The sequence below is a fragment of the Chiloscyllium punctatum genome, chromosome 1 (assembly GCF_047496795.1).
Source record: "Chiloscyllium punctatum isolate Juve2018m chromosome 1, sChiPun1.3, whole genome shotgun sequence".
Taxonomy (NCBI): Eukaryota; Metazoa; Chordata; class Chondrichthyes; order Orectolobiformes; family Hemiscylliidae; genus Chiloscyllium; species Chiloscyllium punctatum.
Window position 1 is genome coordinate 177407019 of NC_092739.1, and position 21987 is coordinate 177429005.

The window sequence follows — 21987 nt, forward strand, 5'->3', positions numbered from 1 at the left end:
GTCAGTGGTGCAGTATTAATACAGCTCCATCACCAATACATGTGTCCGCATTACATTATTAACGCAGCAATATCACCAATCCACTGTGTCAGTGTTACATTATTAACCCAGCTCTATCAACAATCTACTGTGTCGATTTTACCTTATTAACACAGCTCTGTCACCAATCCACTGTGTCAGTGTTACATTATTAACCCAGCTCCAACACCAATCCACTGTGTCAGTGTTACATTAATTAACACAGCTCCATCACCAATCCACTGTGTCAGTGTTACATTATTAACCCAGCTCCATCACCAATCCACTGTATCAGTGTTACATTATTAACACAGCTCTATCACCAATCCACCGTGTCAGTGTTACATTATTAATACAGCTCTATCGCCAATCCACTGTGTCAGTGTTACATTATTAACACAGCTCTGTCACCAATCCACTGTGTCAGTGTTACATTATTAACACAGCTCTATAACCAATCCACTGTGTCAGTGTTACATTATTAACACAGCTCTATCGCCAATCCACTGTGTCAGTGTTACATTATTAACACAGCTCCGGGGGATCCAAGATGGCGGTGACCCAGCAAGTCTGAGTCTATAGTGCTCCTCCCAAGATTTGGGTAAAGTGGGTCACCCACCCCCACCAAACTCACCAAATCATTCATAATAGCTCTTAAATTTAATTAGTTGCTTAGTATTACATTTAAACAGTCTAATATTGAGTAAAAATGACCAAAAGGAAGGGAGCCCGCAGCTCTCAACAAGTAGGACCCCCTCCCCCATCCTCTCCCTCTTTAGCTGCAGCAGAGGCGTCCACAACCGCCCTGGGGGACTTACCTACAGTGACAAGCCTTGTAGTAATGATCTCCAAACTGGACGCGAAGATCGACGCTTTTATTGAGGAGTCCCGAAATCGATGGGACTCACTCTCGGCCATCCTGCAGCAGCACGAACGAGACATCCAGGAAATTGAGTGCCGAGTCGGAGGGGCGGAGCTAAAGGCCGCGACCTACTAAACATTTGCGCAATCGGCCATGGATCAGGTCCGGACTCTCGAACAGCGAGTCCGGACCTTAGAGAATTACATTGATGAACTCGATAATCGAGGTTGTCGAAAAAATATTCGTTTGCTGGGCCTTCCCGAACGGGAAGAGGAAGGCCAGCTTACAGCGTTCCTCGAGCAGTGGCTGCCACAGCTTTTAAATCTGGAAGCTGGATCAGGCCAGGTAAGGGTAGAATGGGCCTAACGGGTCGCAATACGCGGGCCCGGCTCAAACCAGCACCCTCGCCCGGTCCTGTTCCAACTGCAGAGCTATAGGGAGAGGCAGATACTCCTAGAAGCTTCTAGAAATCTTGGAAAAGACCCCCAAGCTATGATCTATAAAGGATCCAAGATCTTGTTATTCCCAGACTTTTCTCCAGTTCTGGTCCGAAACAGGAAGGCATTCGATGAGGCGAAGAAGCGTTTAAGGGACTTAAATATTCAGTCCTCCTTACGCTACCCAGCGACGCTACACTTTAACCATGAAGGATCCGTGTATAACTTCGGATCGCTGGAAAAGGCTCAGGAATTCTTGGACTCTCTTAGATAAACTGTAAGAGATAATGGATGTTGGTTTGCCTTCCCCCCCACTCCGGTTTATATCCCCCCTTGTTTTTTCTTATTTTTTCTTACCTTACTGTTTAATATTATCATGGGGGGGTGGGGAGAGGGATTTGATTTTCTACCCCCCCCCCCCCCCCCCCCCCACCTTGGGGTTGTTTTCTTTTATTATTTTATGTATGTGTGTATATATATGTGTGTGTGTATGTATGTATGTATGTATGGAAGCTGGGGGGTTTGGTTGGTGTTGGTGGGGGGAGGTGGTTACCTTATTCTATTTTACCTCTGTCTCTAGGAGCGGGGTTGTTTTCCCTTATTATTTTGTATTATTATATTTAATTATTATTTGTTGAGGTTGTAATTTTATAGTTATATATGTTTATATATGGTACTAACATTACCAAATATATCCAGGTGTTGGTGTGGGTGGGGGTAGGGTGCTCACTGTTAACTCTAGCTTTGTATTATACCTGAATTCTCCTCATTTTATTGAGGAGCGCCTGGGTCAAGGGTGGGGCATTGGTTGGGAGGATATGATGGACCTTTGGAAAGGAAGTGACACCCCCTGGGAACAAGGGGGAAAATCTCCATTTAAATATGTTTTTTTATTATTATTTAGAAATAGGTTTTTATTATACTGTTGTGAGTGTATTAGAGAGCCTTTATTTTTGTGAATTTTATATACTCTATGCTCAGGATGTTCTGGATAGTGTTTCCCTTCCCGAGGGGTCTCGGATTTGCCCAGATGATTATGGTTGATCATTCGGTTAAGTGGTGCACCTGGAATGTCAAGGGGAATAATTCGCCAGTCAAAAGGAAGAAAATATTATCAAATCTTAAGAAAGAAAGAGTTGATATAGCTCTCCTACAGGAGACACACCTGTCGGATAAAGAACACTTGAAATTACGACAGGGTGGATTTGATCAGGCCTTTTTTTCTTCTTTTAGCTCAAAAAGCAGGGGAGTTGTTATTCTTGTTCGGTAGAACTTCCCTTTCAAAATCCTAAATCAGATAAAAGACAAATCTGGACAATATATTTTGATTAAAGCCCTCATAAATGGAGAGGAATATGGGATTTTAAATTTGTACTGCCCCCCTACACACCCCTTTAAATTTATAACGGAAGCCTTCTCAAAATTGATGGCTCTTGGTGCCTCCAATTATAGGGGGAGACTTTAATTGTATTATGGATCCGGAAATAGATAGGATTCCCAAGAGCACTGCAGGAGTATCTCCCAGATCTAGACAATTGGTGGATCTGAACAAAGAATTAGGATTAGTAGATGTATGGAGATGTCTTCATCCACAGGGCAGAGATTTTTCTTTCTACTCCAATCCACATAAATGTCATAGCAGAATTGATATGTTTTTTGCCCCCTCGATTTTTTAAAATACCATATCATCCTGTAAAATAGGTAGTATAGCAATTTCCGACCACGCTGCTGTATATATGGAAACTAAGGCGAGGAACAATGGGACATCCCCTCGGCATTGGCGTATGGACCCCTTCCTAATGAAAGATAGTAAATTTGTAAAGTACTTCTCTCAAGAATTTAAAATTTTTTTAGAAATTAATTCAGGTACGGTTAGCAACCCATCAATGATGTGGGAGACCATCAAAGCTTACACGCGAGGTTTGATCATCTCCTACTCAGCGACCCAAAAAAAATTAAAGGGAGAACAACAGCGTCTGCTCGAAGCTCACTGAAAAGCAGCTGAAACAGCATACATTGATAGACCTTCTCTTATTAAATTGCAAAGGATTATGGCTCTTAGGACAGCTCTAAACACTACACTTATTCAAACGGCTAAGAGGGAAATATTATTTGCAAAACAAAGGTTTTATGAATTTGGTGACAAACAGGTAGATACTTAGTGTTTCTTGCAAAGAAGAAAAAGATCCCTCAGACTATTACGTCTATCAAGGAAAGTACGTGTATTTTGACTCATGATCATAAAAAGATTAATGCGATCTTTAGAGAATTTTATTCTGAGTTATATAAATCGCAGGATTGTGAAGATAGGACTAGGAGGATGCAGTCATTTTTTAAAAATTTAACCTTTCCGGCCTTACTCCGGAAAAAGTCTCGGTCCTAAATGCTCCTCTAACAGTCCAAGAAATACTTGATGCAATTAGGCAACTTCAGAGCGGTAAGGCACCTGGCCCAGATCGTTTTCAAGCTGACTCTATAAAGAATTTACAGAAATATTGGCTGGTCCACTTATGGACATGTATAACTATGCATATAGTCAAGGCTGTCTCCCGCCTTCGCTGAAAGAGGCAAATATCTCTCTTATCCTTAAAAAAGGAAAGGATCCAGATGATTGTACGTCATACAGACCAAAATCCTTGCTAAATGTAGATTTTAAAATCCTTTCTAAAACGTTAGCACTGAGACTAGAAAGGGTACTGCCACATATTATAAAGGAGGATCAGACAGGGTTTATTAAGGGCCGTAGATCATTCAATAATATTAGAAGGGTTTTGAATATGATACAAGCTTGTCATCAGGGAAAGATACCAGGAGTAGTAGTTTCATTAGACGCGGAAAAGGCGGATAGGGTTGAATGGTCATATTTGTTTTACACATTGGAAAGGTTTGGCGTTGGACAGGTGTTTACCAAATGGGTCTCAACATTGTATAGTGATCCCAAAGCAGTTGTGGTTACCAATGGATTAGGTTCAGATAGCTTCAGTGTGGGTAGGGGCTGCCGTCAGGGATTTCCTCTCTCGCCATTGTTATTTACGCTAATAATTGAACCACCATCAGAAGCTATACGAGCTGATCCTAATATAATGGCCCCGAGGATTGGTACAGGTAAACATAAAATTACCCTTTATGCAGATGATGTTCTTTTATTCCTCAGTAATCCTCTGATGTCCGTATCTCGCCTAATCCAAGTTATTAATACATTTAGCACATTCTCAGGCTATAAAATTAATTTTTCAAAATCGGAGGCTATGCCAATGGGTGGCCTTGCTATGACACCCCACTTAGTGGACGGATCCCCTTTTCCCTTTCGTTGGTCCCTGGAGGGCTTCTTATATTTAGGCATTTTTATTACTCCAGTATTTGGTCAGTTGTATAAGGCTAACTTTGTGCATTTACTGGAGAGGATAAGGCAGGACATCCAGCGATGGGGAGACCTTCCAATTTCCTGGTTGGGTAGTATAGCACTAATTAAAATGAATGTCCTGCCCCGTCTCCTTTATCCTATGAGAATGCTTCCGGTGATCCTACCGAGGATGGCTCTACGTAAATTATATGGCTGGCTGGGTTCCTTTATTTGGAATCATAGACGGCCCCTCATTAAGATGAAGAAGCTACAGCTTCCACAGACAAGGGGAGGATTGGACTTCCCAGATTTTAGGAAATATCAGTTAAGTTCCCTATTAAGTTACATAGCTGATTGGGTCTTTTCTGATCCACAATCAATCTGTCTGGACATCGAGGCCTCTCAAGTAAAATACCTACTTATTAATCTTTTATTTTCAGACAAGAGGAAAATCATTACGGATCACTGTAAAAACCCTATAATACTAAACACAATTAAAGTTTGGAATATAATGCGGCAAAATGAGGGCAACTCACGTAAAACATCCCCTTATGAACCGATAGTGGGAGCATGGGGATTCCAACCGGGGTTTACAGACGCCACTTTTAAACTCTGGAGATCCAGGGGTATCTCATGTCTAGGGGACCTATTTAAAGATGGGGTCCTGATGTCTTTTGAACAGCTGCGTCAGAAATTTGGATTACCTAATGGAGACCTCTTTCGATACTTCCAAATTCGAGACTATATCCAGAAGAAGACTACGTTATTAGATAGTCTTTATAAATCAGATAGAGAATGTAGTGTCCTACGACCAGTGGGGGTATCTTCCGTCATTACTATTTATCATTTACTACATGATGAAGTATCGGGAGATATGGACAAGCTGCTTAAAACATGGGATCAGAATTGGGACTAGAAATCTCTATAGAAACATGGAATGATATTTGGGAAAATGCTAGAAGAATTACCATCTGTAACAGAACCCAGGCTATCCAGGTGAAGATACTTCATTGGGCCCATATAGCACCGGTTCGATTGGCAAAATTTAAGGCAGGAGCATCTCCAATGTGTCCCAAATGCAAAATAGAGGTGGGCACTCTTGTACATTGCCTATGGACCTGTCATAAGATCCATAGATATTGGACTAAAGTAACAAGTACCCTGACAGACATTTTAGGAACAGAAATTAAAGTGGACCCTGTATCTCTCCTTTCCCTCCCTGGACATGTACAGGAAGAGACTATTTTCTATTCTCTCTTTCTGTGGAAGGAAAAATATTTTGGTGAACTGGGTGGCTGAGGGCCCCCCTGGACTTTCAAATTGGCACAGATTAATTATGGAATGTATTCCCCTTGACTTCCTTCCAAATATGGTGCACCGAAAGACCGAATTATTTTATAAAATATGGCAGCCCTTCTTGAATTACATAAATAGAGATATTTCGGCTATCCTAACAAGGGCTTTTATTTAATTGAGATTACAAACCTGGCTGGTCTGGGGCCCCCTGGGAGAGGAATCCAGCTTGAATACAGGTTTTATTATATCTGATGTTAACACGTTCCGAGCATGTAAGAGATTTAAATATACACTCTGGTTAGTTGTAGGTTAGATTAGTAGACAGTTGAGTTTTGTTTTTTTTTCTTTTTCAGTTTTTTTTTCTTTTGTTAAATTTTGGCTATTGTATATTTGATTTAATTGTATATCAATGTTTGTATATGCGAGTTTTGTTTATTTTTGTAAACTTGTAAAAATGTTAAATTTCTAATAAAAATATCTATTAAAAAAAACACAGCTCTACCACCAATCCAATGTCTCAGTGTTCCATTATTAACACATCTCCACCACGAATACACTGTGTCAGTGGTACATTATGAACACAGCTCCATCACCAATCCACTGTGTCGATTTAACGTTACTAACCCATCTCTATCTCCAATCCACTGTTTCAGTGTTACATGAACACAGCTCTATCACCAATCCACTGTGTCAGTGTTACATTATTAACACAGCTCCATTACCAATCCACTGTGTCGATTTAACGTTACTAACCCATCTCTATCTCCAATCCACTGTTTCAGTGTTACATGAACACAGCTCTATCACCAATCCACTGTGTCATTGATACAAAATCACAGCTTTACCACCAATCCACTGAGTCAGTGGTACATTATTAACACAACTCTATCATCAATCCACTGTGTCAGTGTTACATGATGAATACAGCTCTATCACCAATCCACTGTGTCAGTGTTACATTATTAACACAGCTCCATCACCAATCCACTGTGTCAGTGTTACATTATTAACACAGCTCCATTACCAATCCACTGTGTCAGTGTTTCATTAACACTGCTCTACCAACCAATCCACTGTGGCAGTGGTACGTTCTTAACACAGCTCTATCACCAATCCATGTGTCCATATTACATTATTAAGCCAGCTCTGTCACCAATCCACTGTGTCAGTGGTACATTAACACTGCTCTACCAAGCAATCCTCTGTGTCAGTGTTACATTATTAATACAGCTCTATCACCAATCCACTGTGTCAGTGGTACATTAACACTGTGTCAGTGTTACATTAGAACATAGAACATAGAACAGTACAGCACAGAACAGGCCCTTCAGCCCACGATGTTGTGCCGACCACTGATCCTCATGTATGCACCCTCAAATTTCTGTGACCATATGCATGTCCAGGAGTCTCTTAAATGTCCCCAATGACCCTGCCTCCACAACTGCTGCTGGCAACACATTCCATGCTCTCACAACTCTCTGTGTAAAGAACCCGCCTCTGACATCCCCTCTATACTTTCCTCCAACCAGCTTAAAACTATGACCCCTCGTGTTAGTCATTTCTGCCCTGGGAAATACTCTCTGGCTATCGACTCTATCTATGCCTCTCATTACCTTGTATACCTCAATTAGGTCCCCTCTCCTCCTCCTTTTCTCCAATGAAAAAAGTCTGAGCTCAGTCAACCTCTCTTCATAAGATAAGCCCTCCAGTCCAGGCAGCATCCTGGTAAACCTCCTCTGAACCCTCTCCAAAGCATCCACATCTTTCTATAATAGGGCGACCAGAACTGGATGCAGTACTCCAAGTGCGGTCTAACCAAAGTTTTATAGAGCTGCAACAAGATCTCACGACTCTTAAACTCAGTCCCCCTGTTAATGAAAGCCAAAACACCATATGCTTTCTTAACAACCCTGTCCACTTGGGAGGCCATTTTAAGGGATCTATGTACCTGCACACCAAGATCCCTCTGTTCCTCCGCACTGCTAGGAATCCTATCCTTAATCCTGTACTCAGCTTTCAAATTCGACCTTCCAAAATGCATCACCTTGCATTTATCCAGGTTGAACTCCATCTGCCACCTCTCAGCCCATCTCTGCATCCTATCAATGTCCCGCTGCAGCCTACAACAGCCCTCTATACTGTCAACGACACCTCCGACCTTTGTGTCGTCTGTAAACTTGCTGACCCATCCTTCAATCCCCTCATCCAAGTCATTAATAAAAATTACAAACAGTAGAGGCCCAAGGACAGAGCTCTGTGGAACACCACTCACCACAGACTTCCAGGCAGAATATTTTCCTTCTACTACCACTCGCTGTCTTCTGTTAGAACATAGAGCATAGAAGAATACAGCGCAGTACAGGCCCTTCGGCCCTCGATGTTGCGCCGATCAAAGCCCACCTAACCTACACTAACCCACTATCCTCCATATACCTATCCAATGCTCGCTTAAATACCCATAAAGAGGGAGAGTCCACTACTGCTACTGGCAGGGCATTCCATGAACTTACGACTCGCTGAGTGAAGAACCTACCCCTAACATCAGTCCTATATCTACCCCCCCTTAATTTAAAGCTATGCCCCCTTGTAATAGCTGACTCCATACGTGGAAAAAGGTTCTCACTGTCAACCCTATCTAACCCCCTAATCATCTTGTACACCTCTATCAAGTCACCCCTAAACCTTCTTTTCTTCAATGAAAACAACCCCAAGTGCCTCAGCCTTTCCTCATAGGATCTTCCTACCATACCAGGCAACATCCTGGTAAACTTCCTCTGCACCCGTTCCAGTGCCTCCACATCCTTCCTATAGTATGGCGACCAAAACTGGACACAATATTCCAGATGCGGCCGCACCAGAGTCTTATACAACTGCAGCATGACCTCAGGACTCCGGAACTCAATTCCTCTACCAATAAAAGTCAGTACGCCAAATGCCTTCTTCACTGCACTATTTACCTGGGTGGCAACTTTCAGAGATCTGTGTACATGGACACCAAGATCCCTCTGCTCTTCCACACTACCAAGTATCCGACCATTAGCCCTGTACCCCATCTTTTTATTACTCTTACCAAAGTGAATCACCTCACACTTAGCTACATTGAACTCCATTTCTGCCCAGCTCTGCAGCTTCTCTATATCCCGCTGTAACCTGACACATCCTTCCTCACTGTCTACAACTCCTCCGACTTTCGTATCATCCGCAAACTTGCTCACCCAACCTTCTAACCCTTCCTCCAGGTCATTTATAAAAATGACAAACAGCAATGGTCCCAAAACAGATCCTTGCAGAACACCGCTAGTGACGGCACTCTAAGATGAACCTTTGCCATCAACTTCTACCCTCTGTCTTCTTCCAGCCAGCCAATTCCTAATCCAAACCTCAATGCCATATCTCTGTATTTTCTGCAGTAGCCTACCATGGGGGACCTTATCAAACGCCTTACTAAAATCCATATATACCACATCTACCGCTTTCCCGTCATCTACCTCCTTAGTCACCTTCTCAAAGAATTCAATAAGGTGTGTGAGACACGACCTGCCCTTCACAAAACCATGCTGACTATCCTTGATCACATTATTCTTATCCAGATGTGCATAAATCCTAACCCTTACAATTCTCTCTAAGACTTTGCCCACAACAGAAGTGAGACTCACTGGCCTATAGTTACTAGGATTATCCCTACTCCCCTTCTTGAACAAGGGAACCACGTTTGCTAGCCTCCAGTCCTCTGGCACTACTCCTGTAGACAAAGAGGACACAAAAATCAAGGCCAATGGCTCTGCAATCTCCTCCCTTGCTTCCCAGAGAATCCTAGGATAAATGCCATCAGGCCCAGGGGACTTATCTATTTTCACCCTTGCCAGAATTTACAACACTTCTTCTCTACATATCTCAAAGCCATCCAATCTACTTATTTGTGCCTCAGTATTCATATCGACAACAATGTCCTGTTCCTGAGTGAATACTGAAGAAAAGTATTCATTCAGTGCCTCCCCAATCTCTTCAGCCTCCACACGCAACTTCCCATTACTATCCTTGATTGGACCTATTCCTACCCTAGTCATTCTTTTATTCCTAACATACCTATAGAAAGCCTTAGGGTTTTCCCTAATCCTACCAACTAAGGACCTTTCATGTCCCCTCCTTGCTGCTCTTAGCTCTCTCTTCAGGTCCTTCCGGGCTACCTTATAACTCTCAATCGCCCCTATTGAACCTTCACGCCTCATCTTTACAAAGGCTGCCCTCTTCCATTTAACAAGGGATTCCAATTCCTTATTAAACCACGGCTCCCTCACACGACCCTTTCCTCCCTGCCTGATAGGTACGTACTTATCAAGGACACTCAATAGTTGCTCCTTGAACAAGTTCCACATATCAATTACGCTCTCGCCTTGGAATCTACTTTTCCAATCCACACATCCTAAGTCATGCCTCAACGCATCATAATTTCCCTGCCCCCAGCTATAACTCTTGCCCTGTAGTACACACTTATCCCTCTCCATCACTAGAGTAAAAATCACCGAATTGTGGTCACTGTCCCCAAAGTGCTCACCTACCTCTAGTTCTAATACCTGGCCTGGTTCGTTACCCAGAACCAAATCCAGTATGGCCTCACCTCTTGTTGGCCAGCCAATTCTGTATCCAGACAGCTATGTTCCCCTGAATCCCATTCCTCCTGACCTTCTGAATGAGCCTACCATGGGGAACCTTATCAAATACCTTGCTGAAGTCCATATACACCACATCCACAGCTCGACCCTCATCAACCTTTCTAGTCACATCCTCAAAGAACTCGATAAGGTTTGTCAGGCATGACCTGCCCCTCACAAAGCCGCGTTGACTGCATTTAATCAAGCCATGCTCTTTCAAATGGTCATAAATTCTATCCCTCAGAATCCTTTCTAACACCTTGCAGATGACAGACGTGAGACTTACTGGTCTGTAATTGTGGGGATTTCCCTATTTCCTTTCTTGAAGAGAGTAATTACATTTGCCTCTCTCCAGTCCTCAGGTACAACTCCAGTGGAGAGCGAGGATGAAAAGATCTTCGCAAGTGGCGAAGCAATTGCATTTCTCATTTCCCAAAGCAGCCGAGGACAAATCTGGTCCGGGCCTGGCAACTTGTCAATCTTAATGTTTGACAAAATTTTCAGCACATCAGCTTCCTCAATCTCTATCCATTCCAGCATGCACATGTGCTCTTCAAAGGTTTCATTCACTACAAAGTTCATTTCTTTCGTAAAGACAGAAGCAAAAAACCCATTTCGGGCATCCCCTACCTCCTCAGACTCCACACACAAATTCTCTTCATACAGCAGTTTTAATGATATAACGCAGACTCTGTGGATTGGTGATAGAGTTATGTTAATAATGTAACACTGAACAGAAGACTGGTGATGGAGCTGGGTTAGTAATGTACCACCGACACATTGGATTGGTGATGCAGCTGGCATAATAATAATGTTACACTGACACAGTGCATTGGTGATGGAGCTATCCCTGATCGGCCCTACTTTTTCGTTGACCATTCTCTTATTCCTCACATAAACACAGTTCCATCACCAATCCACTGTGTCAGTGTTACATTATTAACACAGCTCTATCACCAATCCACTGTGTCAGTGTTACAGTATTAATACAGCTCTATCACCAATCCACTGTGTCAGGGTTACATTATTAACACAGCTCTATCACCAATCCACTGTGTCAGTGTTACAGTATTAACACAGCTCAATCACCAATCCACTGTGTCAGTGTTACAGTATTAACACAGCTCAATCACCAATCCACTGTGTCAGTGTTACAGTATTAACACAGCTCAATCACCAATCCACCATGTCAGCGGTCCATTATTAACCCAGCTCTATCATTAATGCACTCTGTCAGAGTTACATTATTAACTCATCTCTATCACCAATCCACTGTGTCAGTCTTTCAGTATGAATACAGCTCTACCACCAATCCATGTGTCAGTGTAACATCATTAATCCAGCTGTATCACCAATCCAATGTGTCGGTGGTACTTTTCTAACCCAGCTCCATCACCAATCTTCTGTTCAATATTACATTATTAACATAACTCTATCAGCAATCCACAGAGTCTGCGTTACATCATTAACACTGCTGTAAAAAGAGACCACTGTCTCAGTGTTACATTATTAACACAGCTCTATCACCAATCCACCGTGTCAGTGTTACATTATTAACCCAGCTCGATCACCAATCCACTGTGTCAGTGTTACATTATTAATACAGCTCTATCACCAATCCACTGTGTCAGTGTTACATTATTAACACAGCTCTATCGCCAATCCACTGTGTCAGTGTTACATTATTAACACAGCTCCATCACCAATCCACTGTGTCAGTGTTACATTATTAACACAGCTCCATCACCAATCCACTGTGTCAGTGTTACATTATTAACACAGCTCTATCACCAATGAACTGTGTCAGTTTGAATAACAATCAATTCATTGTGTCCTGTGCAGAGCAATTATTCAAATAATCTCAGCATTGTGGTGGAGCTGGAAGGAAAGAATTTCACACTGGATCTCAGCAGCAATAAGTAAGTTCCATTAATAACACAGCTCTGTCATCAATCCACTGTGTCAGTGTTACATTATTAATACAGCTCCCTCACCAATCCACTGTGTCAGTGTTACATTATTAATACAGCTCCCTCACCAATCCACTGTGTCAGTGTTACATTATTAATACAGCTCCCTCACCAATCCACTGTGTCAGTGTTACTTCAATCATACAGATCTGTCACGAATTCCCTGTCTCGATTAGAGTGGTGCTGGAAAAGCACAGCAGGTCAGGCAGCATCCAAGGGGCAGGAAAATCAACGTTTCAGGCAAAAGCCCTTCATCAGGAATAGAGCCAGAGTGCCTACAGAGTGGAGAGAAAAATGAGAGGGGGGGGGGGGGGGGAAAGTAGCATAGAGTACAATAGATGATTGGGGGTGGGGATGGAGGTGATAGGTCAGAGGGGATGGTGGGGGTAGGTTGCAAAGAGTACAATGGGTGAATGGTGGTGGAGATGAAAGTGATAGGTCAGAGAGTAGGGTGTAGGGGATAGGTGGAAAGGAAGAGAGGCAGGTAGGACAGGTCATGGGAACGGTGCTGAGCTGGAAGGTTGGAGCTGGGGTAAGGTGGGGGCAGGGGAAATGAGGAACCTGGTGAAGTCCACATTGATGCCCTGGGGTTTAAGTGTTCCGAGCCGGAAGATGAGGCGTTCATCCTCCAGGCGTCTGGTGGTGAGGGAGCGGGGGTGAAGGAAGCCCAGGACCTCCATGTCCTCGGCAGAGTGGGAGGGGAGTTGAAATGTTGGGCCATAAGGCGGTGTGTCCCGGAGATGTTCCCTAAAGTGCTCTGCTAGGAGGCGTCCAGTCTCCCCAATGTAGAGGAGACCACATTGGGAGCAACGGATACAATAAATGATATTGGTGGATGTGCAGGTAATACTTTGATGGATGTGGAAGGCTCCTTTAGGGCCTTGGACGGAGGTGAGGGAGGAGGAATGGGCACATGCTTTGCAATTCCTGTGGTGGCAGGGGAGGGTGCCAGGATGGGAGGGTGGGTTGTTGGGGGCGTGTGGACCTGACCAGGTAGTCACGGAGGGAATGGTCTTTGCGGAAGGCAGAAACGGGTGGGGAGGGAAATATATCCCTGGTGGTGGGGTCCGTTTGGAGGTGGTGGAAATGTCAGCGGATGATTTGGTTTATGCGAAGGTTGGTAGGGTGGAAGGTGAGCACCAGGGGCGTTCTGTCCTTGTTACGGTTGGAGGGGTGGGGTCTGAGGGCGGAGGTGCAGGACGTGGACGAGATGCGTTGGAGGGCATCTTTAACCACGTGGGAAGGGAAATTGCGGTCTCTAAAGAAGGAGGCCATCTGGTGTGTTCTGTGGTGGAACTGGTCCTCCTGGGAGCAGATATGGCAGAGGTGGAGAAATTGGGAATACGGGATGGCATTTTTGAAGAAGTTAGAGTGGGAAGAGGTGTAATCCAGGTAGCTGTGGGAGTCGGTGGGTTTGTAAAAAATGTCAGTGTCAAGTCGGTCGTCATTAATGGAGATGGAGAGGTCCAGGAAGGGGAGGGAGGTGTCAGAGATGGTCCAGGTAAATTTAAGGTCGGGGTGGAATGTGTTGGTGAAGTTGATGAATTGCTCAATGCGGGAGCAAGAGGTGGCGCCGATGCAGTCATCAATGTAACGGAGGAAGAGGTGGGGAGTGGTGCCGATGTAATTACGGAAGATCAACTGCTCTACGTAGCCAACAAAGAGACAGGCATAGCTGGGGCCCATACATGTGCCCATGGCTACCCCTTTGGTCTGGAGGAAGTGGGAGGATTCAAAGGAGAAATTGTTAAGAGTGAGGACCAGTTCAGCCAAATGAATGAGAGTATTGGTGAAGAATACTGTTGGGGATGTCGGGAGAGGCAGAAATGGAGGGCTTGGAGGCCCTGGTCATGGCGGATGAAGGTGTAGAGGGATTGGATATCCATGGTGAAGATGAGGCGTTGGGGGTCAGGGAAGTCTTGGAGGAGGTGGAGGGCATGGGTGTCTCAAACGTATGTGGGAAGTTCCTGGACTCGGGGGGTAGGACAGTATCGAGGTAGGTGGAGATGAGTTCAGTGGGGCAGGAGCATGCTGAGACAATGGGTCGGCCAGGGTGGTCAGGCTTGTGGATCTTGGGGGGTTCATAGAATTGGGCAGTGTGGGGTTCCTGGACTATCGAGGTTAGAAGCTGTGGATGGGAGATCTCCTGATGTGATGAGGTTCTGTATGGTCTGGGAGATGATGGTTTGGTGATGGGGGGTGGGGTCATGGTCGAGCGGGCAGTAGGAAGAGGTGTCCTCGAGTTGGCGCTTGGCTTCAGCGGTGTAGAGGTCAGTGCGCCAGACTACCACTGCGCCCCCTTTATCCGCTGGCTTAATGGTGAGGTTGGGATTGGAGCAGTGGGATTGGAGGGCTGCGCGTTGTGAGGGTGAGAGGTTGGAGAGGGGGATGGGGGTTGACAGGTTGAGGCGGTTAATGTCCCGGCGGCAGTTGGAAATGAAGAGGTCGAGGGCAGGTAATAGGCCAGCACGGGGTGTCCAGGTGGATGTAGTGTGTTGGAGGTGGGCGAAGGGATCCTCGGAAGGTGGGCGGGAGTCCTGATTGTGAAAGTAAGCTCGGAGGCGGAGATGACGGAAGAAGTGTTCGACGTCATGGCGTGTATTAAATTCATTGATGCGTGGACGGAGGGGGATGAAGGTGAGTCCTTTGCTGAGGACTGATCGTTTGTCCTCAGTGAGGGGGAGGTCGGGGGGCATGGTGAAAACTTGGCAGGCCTGGGAGCTCGGGCCTGGTGTCGGTGTGGTGCTGGGAGTGGGGGCGGAGCTGGTAACTGGAGTGGATGCGGTGGTAGGGGTAACGGGGGGGGGGGTGGAGTCATGAGCAGGGATGGTGTTCCCCTCAGGGTTCTGGGGGTTGGGGATGGTGACAGTGGGAGCAGAATGCAGGTGAGTGGCGGTGATAGGGGCGGAAGTGGTGGTGACCACGGCAGTGGGGGGGGGGGGGGGGGGGGGGGCAGAGGTCAATGAGTGTGTGACATCAGCGATGATGTGAGGGGCAGAAGTGACGTCACGTGTGGTGCATGAGGAATTGTGAGGGACGGAAGTGGCTGTGGAAGTGGCCATGATGGGGGTGGAAGCAATGTCATCAATCACCGTGGGAATGGTAGCTGCTGTTAATGGCGTCCGAGCAGTTCCAGGGGCTGGGGGAATCTTCTGGAATGTTTGAGGAGCGCTGGTTATGGAGGTGGGTAGATAAAAGTTTGTTGTACTTACAGTTTTTGATGTTTGAGATGGTGTTGAAATACTCTTTGTTGAGATGAATTCTCCTGAGGATATAGTAAAGGAGGGGTCCTTTGCAATTCTGAGAGAGTGTGGCCCTCAGCTGAGGCAGGGTTGACTGTAGAGAGGTTAGGTGCCGGCGCATTGCTGCAAGTGTGGAGCGGAGAATCCTGAAGGAGAACCATTCCTGGTGTTTTTGAATCTGTAGTCTGTACCGTTTGTCCTGTTCGGTTCCGAACTCTGCTGGTTTAAAAGTACTCCGGAGTCCGTGTGGGATGTTTCAGGACATGGTTGAGGAGCTTCAGGGCAGAGGAAATGACCTGGGAGTTGCAGTGGGAGAGGGACTCCCTGAGATTCTTGTAGAGAGAGAGGAGGAAAACTTCTTCAAGGCAGGCATCCTTGCATGAGGATTCACAATAAGGTTAAAATCAACTAGGTAAAAACAAGGACTGCAGATGCTGGAAACCAGAGTCTAGATTGGAGTGGTGCTGGAAAAGCACAGAAGGTTAGGCAGTATTTGAGGAGCAGGAAAATCGACGTTTGCAATCGTCGGTTTGAATCCAAATGACACACCAATGAACTGCGTCAGTGTTACATTATTAATACAGCTCTTTCACCAATCCACTGTGTCAGTGTTACATTATTAATACAGCTCTATCACCAATCCACTGTGCGAGTGTTACATTATTAACCCAGCTCTATCACCAATCCACTGTGTCAGTGTTACATTATTAACACAGCTCTATCACCAATCCACTGTGTCAGTGTTACATTATTAATACAGCTCTATCACCAATCCACTGTGCGAGTGTTACATTATTAACCCAGCTCTATCACCAATCCACTGTGTCAGTGTTACATTATTAACGCAGCTCTATCACCAATCCACTGTGTCAGTGTTACATTATTAATACAGCTCTATCACCAATCCACTGTGTCAGTGTTACATTATTAACGCAGCTCTATCACCAATCCACTGTGTCAGTGTTACATTATTAACACAGCTCCATCACCAATCCACTGTGTCAGTGTTACATTATTAACACAGCTCCATCACCAATCCACTGTGTCAGTGTTACATTATTAACACAGCTCTATCGCCAATCCACTGTGTCAGTGTTACATTATTAATACAGTTCTATCACCAATCCACTGTGTCAGTGTTACATTATTAACATTATTCACATAGCTCTATCATCAATCGACAGCATCAGTGTTACAATATTCTCACAACTCTATCACCAACTCAATCTTCTCCAGTGGTCCTCAGCATTACAGATACCAGTCTTCAGACAATTCAATTCACTCCACATGATAACAGGAAACAGTCAGAGACACTGAATACTACAAAGGCTATGAGCCCTGACAACATTCGGAAATAGTACTGACAACTTGCACTGCACAACTTGCATTTCCCCAAGCTGTTCCAGTATAGTTACAACACTGGCATCGACCTGACAATATAGATGGTTGCCCAAGTATGTCCTGTACACAAAAAGCAGGACAAATCCAACTCGTCCAATTTCGGCCCCACCAATGTTTTACGAAAGTCTTTCCCCACCAAGTCTTTATGAAAGAAACAAACTTTGTAGTGAATGAAACCTTTGAAGAGCAGGTGTGCATGCTGGAATGGATAGAGATAGAGGAAGCTGATGTGCTGAAAATTTTGTCAAACATTAAGATTGACAAGTCACCAGGCCTGGACCAGATTTGTCCTCGGCTGCTTTGGGAAACGAGAAATGCAATTCCTTCGCCTCTTGCGAAGTTCTTTTCATCCTCGCTCTCCACTGGAGTCATACCTGCGGACTGGAGAGAGGCAAATGTAATTCCTCTCTTCAAGAAAGGAAATAGGGAAATCCCCTGCAATTACAGACCAGTAAGTCTCACGTCTGTCGTCTGCAAGGTGTTAGAAAGGATTCTGAGGGACAGGATTTATGACCATCTAGAAGAGCATGGCTTGATTAAATGCAGTCAACGCGGCTTTGTGAGGGGCAGGTCGTGCCTCACAAACCTTATCGAGTTCTTTGAGGATGTGACTAGAAAGGTTGATGAGGATCGAGCTGTGGATGTGGTGTATATGGACTTCAGCAAGGCATTTGATAAGATTCAAGCTGAAAATGTGTTGCTGGAAAAGCGCAGCAGGTCAGGCAGCATCCAAGGAGCAGGAGAATCGACGTTTCGGGCATGGACCCTTCTTCTTCAGGAATGAGGAAAGTGTGCCAAGCAGGCTAAGATAAAAGGTAGGGAGGAGGGACCTGGGGGAGCGGTGTTGGAAATGCGATAGGTGGAAGGAGGTCAAGGTGAGGGTGATAGGCCGGAGTGGGGTGGGGGCGGAGAGGTCAGGAAGAAGATTGCAGGTTCAGAAGGCGGTGCTGAGTTTGAGGGATTTGACTGAGACATGGTGGGGGAAGGGGAAATGAGGAAACTGGAGAAATCTGAGTTCACCCCTTGTGGTTTGAGGGTTCCTAGGCAGAAGATGAGGCGCTCTTCCTCCAACCGTCGTGTTGTTATGGTCTGGAGATGGAGGAGTCCAAGGACCTGCATGTCCTTGGTGGAGTAGGAGGGGGAGTTGAAGTGTTGAGCTACAGGATGGTTGGGTTGGTTGGTTTGGGTGTCCCAGAGGTGTTCTCTGAAATGTTCCGCAAGTAGGCGGCCTGTGTCCCCAATATAGAGGAGGCCACAACGGATGCAGTGGATGCAATAAATGATGTGTGTGGAGGTGCAGGTGAATTTGTGGCGGATATGGAAGTATCCCTTGAGGGCTTGGAGGGAAGTAAGGGGGAGGTGTGGGCGCAAGTTTTGCATTTCTTGCGGTTGCAGGGGAAGGTGCCGGGAGTGGAGGTTGGGTTGGTGGGGGGTGTGGACCTGATGAGGGAGTCACTGAGGGAGTGGTCTTTTCGGAACGCTGACAGGGGAGGGAAGGGAAATATATCCCTGGTGGTGGGGTCTGTTTGGAGGTGGCGGAAATGACGGTGGATGATACGCTGTACATGGAGGTTGGTGAGGTGGTAGGTGAGGACCAGTGGGGTTCTGTCCTGGTGGCGGTTGGTGGGGCAGGGCTCAAGGGCGGAGGAGTGGGAAGTGGAAGAGATGCGGTGGAGGGCTTCGTCGACCACGTCTGGGGGAAAAGGTTTGATAAGGTTCCCCATGGTAGGCTCATTCAGAAGGTCAGGAGGAATGGGATTCAGGGGAACATAGCTGTCTGGATACAGAATTGGCTGGCCAACAGGAGACAGCGAGTGGCAGTAAAAGGAAAATATTCTGCCTGGAAGTCTGTGGTGAGTGGTGTTCCACAGAGCTCTGTCCTTGGGCCTCTATTGTTTGTAATTTTTATTAATGACTTGGATGAGGGGATTGAAGGATGGGTCAGCAAGTTTACAGACAACACAAAGGTTGGAGGTGTCATTGACAGTACAGAGGGCTGTTGTAGGCTGCAGCGGGACATTGACAGGATGCAGAGATGGGCTGAGAGGTGGCAGATGGAGTTCAACCTGGATAAATGCGAGGTGGTGCATTTTGGAAGGTCGAATTTGAAAGCTGAGTACAGGATTAAGGATAGGATTCTTGGCAGTGTGGAGGAACAGAGGGATCTTGGTGTGCAGGTACGTAGATCCCTTAAAATGGCCACCCAAGTGGACAGGGTTGTTAAGAAAGCATATGGTGTTTTGGCTTACATTAACAGGGGTATTGAGTTTAAGAGTCGTGAGATCTTGTTGCAGCTCTATAAAACTTTGGTTAGACCGCACTTGGAATACTGCATCCAGTTCTGGTCGCCCTGTTATAGGAAAGATGTGGATGCTTTGGAGAGGGTTCAGAGGAGGTTTACCAGGATGCTGCCTGGACTGGAGGGCTTATCTTATGAGGAGAGGTTGACTGAGCTCGGACTTTTTTCATTGGAGAAAAGGAGGAGGAGAGGGGATCTAATTGAGGTATACAAGGTAATGAGAGGCATAGATAGAGTCAATAGCCAGAGAGTATTTCCCAGGGCAGAAATGACTAACACGAGGGTTCATTGTTTTAAGCTGGTTGGAGGAAAGTTTAGAGGGGATGTCAGAGGCGGGTTCTTTACACCGAGAGTTGTGAGAGCATTGAATGCGTTGCCAGCAGCAGTTGTGGAGGCAGGGTCACTGGGGACATTTAAGAGACTCCTGGACATGCATATGGTCACAGAAATGTGAGGGTGCATACATGAGGATCAGTGGTCGGCACAACATCGTGGGCTGAAGGGCCTGTTCTGTGCTGTACTGTTCTATGTTCTATGTTCCATGTTCTATGTTCCATGTTCTATAATTTACACTTGATCATCAGTAAAATGACGGAAGGTGCCACCAAAACTGCTATTAAGTAGTACATACTGTACTCCCAGCTGCTCAGGGATGCCCAGTTTAGTTTCCATCAGGGCCCACCAGTTCTTGGCTTCAACACAGTCAAACAGGGAGAAAAGAGCTGAATTCCAGAGCTAAGGTGAGAGGGACAGTTCTGGACATCAAGGCTGCATTCGACTAAGTGTGGCATCATGGAGCTGAGCAAGACTGGAATCCATGGGTATCGGGGGGTATACTGTCCAGTGGTTGGAGTCATACTTGACACATAGGAAAATGGTCATTGCTGTTGGATGTCAGTCACTCAGCTCCAGGACATTTCTACAGGAGATCCTCAGAACCTCAGAACAGTATCCTAAGCCTAACCACCTTCAGCTGCTTCGTTAATAATGTTCCCTCCATCATAAGGTCAGAAGTGGGGATGTTTGCCAAGGATTGCACAATGTTCACAACCATTCATGACTCTTCAGATACTGAAACAGTCCATGTTCAAGTACAACAAGATATGGATAATATCCAGGCTTGTGCTGGCAATTGGCAAGTAACATTCACATCACACAAATGCCAGTCTGTTACCATCAGTAAAAAGAGACAAACTAACCATCAGTAAAAAGAGACAATCTAACCAACATTGTGTTACCATCCCCGAATTCCTCAAATATGAACTTCCTTGGGGTTACCATTCACCATAAACTCAACTGGACTCACTATATAAACACCGTGCCTGTAATAGCAGGCCAGAGCTGAGGGCGGAAGAGTAAAACTTTGATGGATATGGAAGGCTCCTTTAGGGCCTTGGATAGAGGTGAGGGAGGAGGTGTGGGCGCAGGTAGCAGATAGGCTGTTTAATTCAGAGAAGACTCAGCGGGACATGGAGGAGATCTGATCAACGCACACCAACAGGTTCTGAGGAGCATAGACATGGTTTATTGGGAGAACTTTTGGCATGAATAGAAGGGCCAATAATTAGCAGGTAGCGTTATAAGATAAGAATCAGGAAATTCAGGTGGGACTTGAGTCGCATAGTTTTTCACTCAGAGGATTGTGGGTATCTAAGACTCATTGCCTGTAAAGCTGGTCAGGGCAGGAACCCCCGAGACATTTAAGAGCTATTCAAATGAACACTTGAGATAATTAATATATGAGGTTCAGGGCCAAGTGCTGGAAAATGAGGTGAGAATAGATCAATGTTTGATGACTGGGACAGCAACATGGGCTGATGGACCTCCTTCCATGCTATCAGATGGTTCTATTCAATTTCATTGGTGCTTCTTTCCATCCTCTCAAACCCAATTGATATCATCCTGCAGTCAACAGCTGTCCTCTTCATTATTAACTTATTCAGCCAAGGATTTGTCATCTGCAAATTTACTTTTTGAGGTCTATGTTATGCACAGCATTCACCAGGAGACTAATGATGGGCATACAGAGTGGGTCTAGCCAGCATGCAGAAATCCTGCCAATAATAAACAAATATAATTTAAGGTCAGGGTAGAGTGGGTTTTACTCTAGTTTATTACTCACAGGGTCAGATAGTGTGTATTCCTCCATGGACAGAGCAGTGCGAAGTGCCTCTGTCATTCACTCTCATTCTGTTTCTTTCCACAGATTCCTCTTGCCCAGAGGGTTCCAGGTATTGCATTATGATGCCAATGGGACTCTAGTGACAGAGACAGACACTGGAATGGTGAGAGTGCAATAAGGTTTAAAGAGAGAACTGCAATCTTTCTTTCTCTTTCCTATTCCTGCTATTTCTTCCTTAGCTGTCCGGTGTATATGTTGTCAGCATCAAAGCACTTTGGCTTCTGTTTTGAAAGATAGGAGCTGGGAATTGCCTGGAGGGTTGCAGCTCAGGCATCACCAGAGCTT

At 45.4% G+C, this 21987-nt stretch overlaps 1 protein-coding gene across 1 annotated transcript in view; it reads left to right on the forward strand.

Moving 5' to 3' along the window:
- The window catches only part of LOC140480821 (disintegrin and metalloproteinase domain-containing protein 12-like), a 228118-nt gene that overhangs the window by 41266 nt on the left and 164865 nt on the right, over positions 1-21987 (forward strand). Inside the window, exons 3-4 of the mRNA XM_072576260.1 lie at positions 12451-12527; positions 21727-21805. Of these exons, the coding sequence (XP_072432361.1) occupies positions 12451-12527; positions 21727-21805 (156 nt within the window). The remainder of the gene's footprint in view (positions 1-12450; positions 12528-21726; positions 21806-21987) is intronic.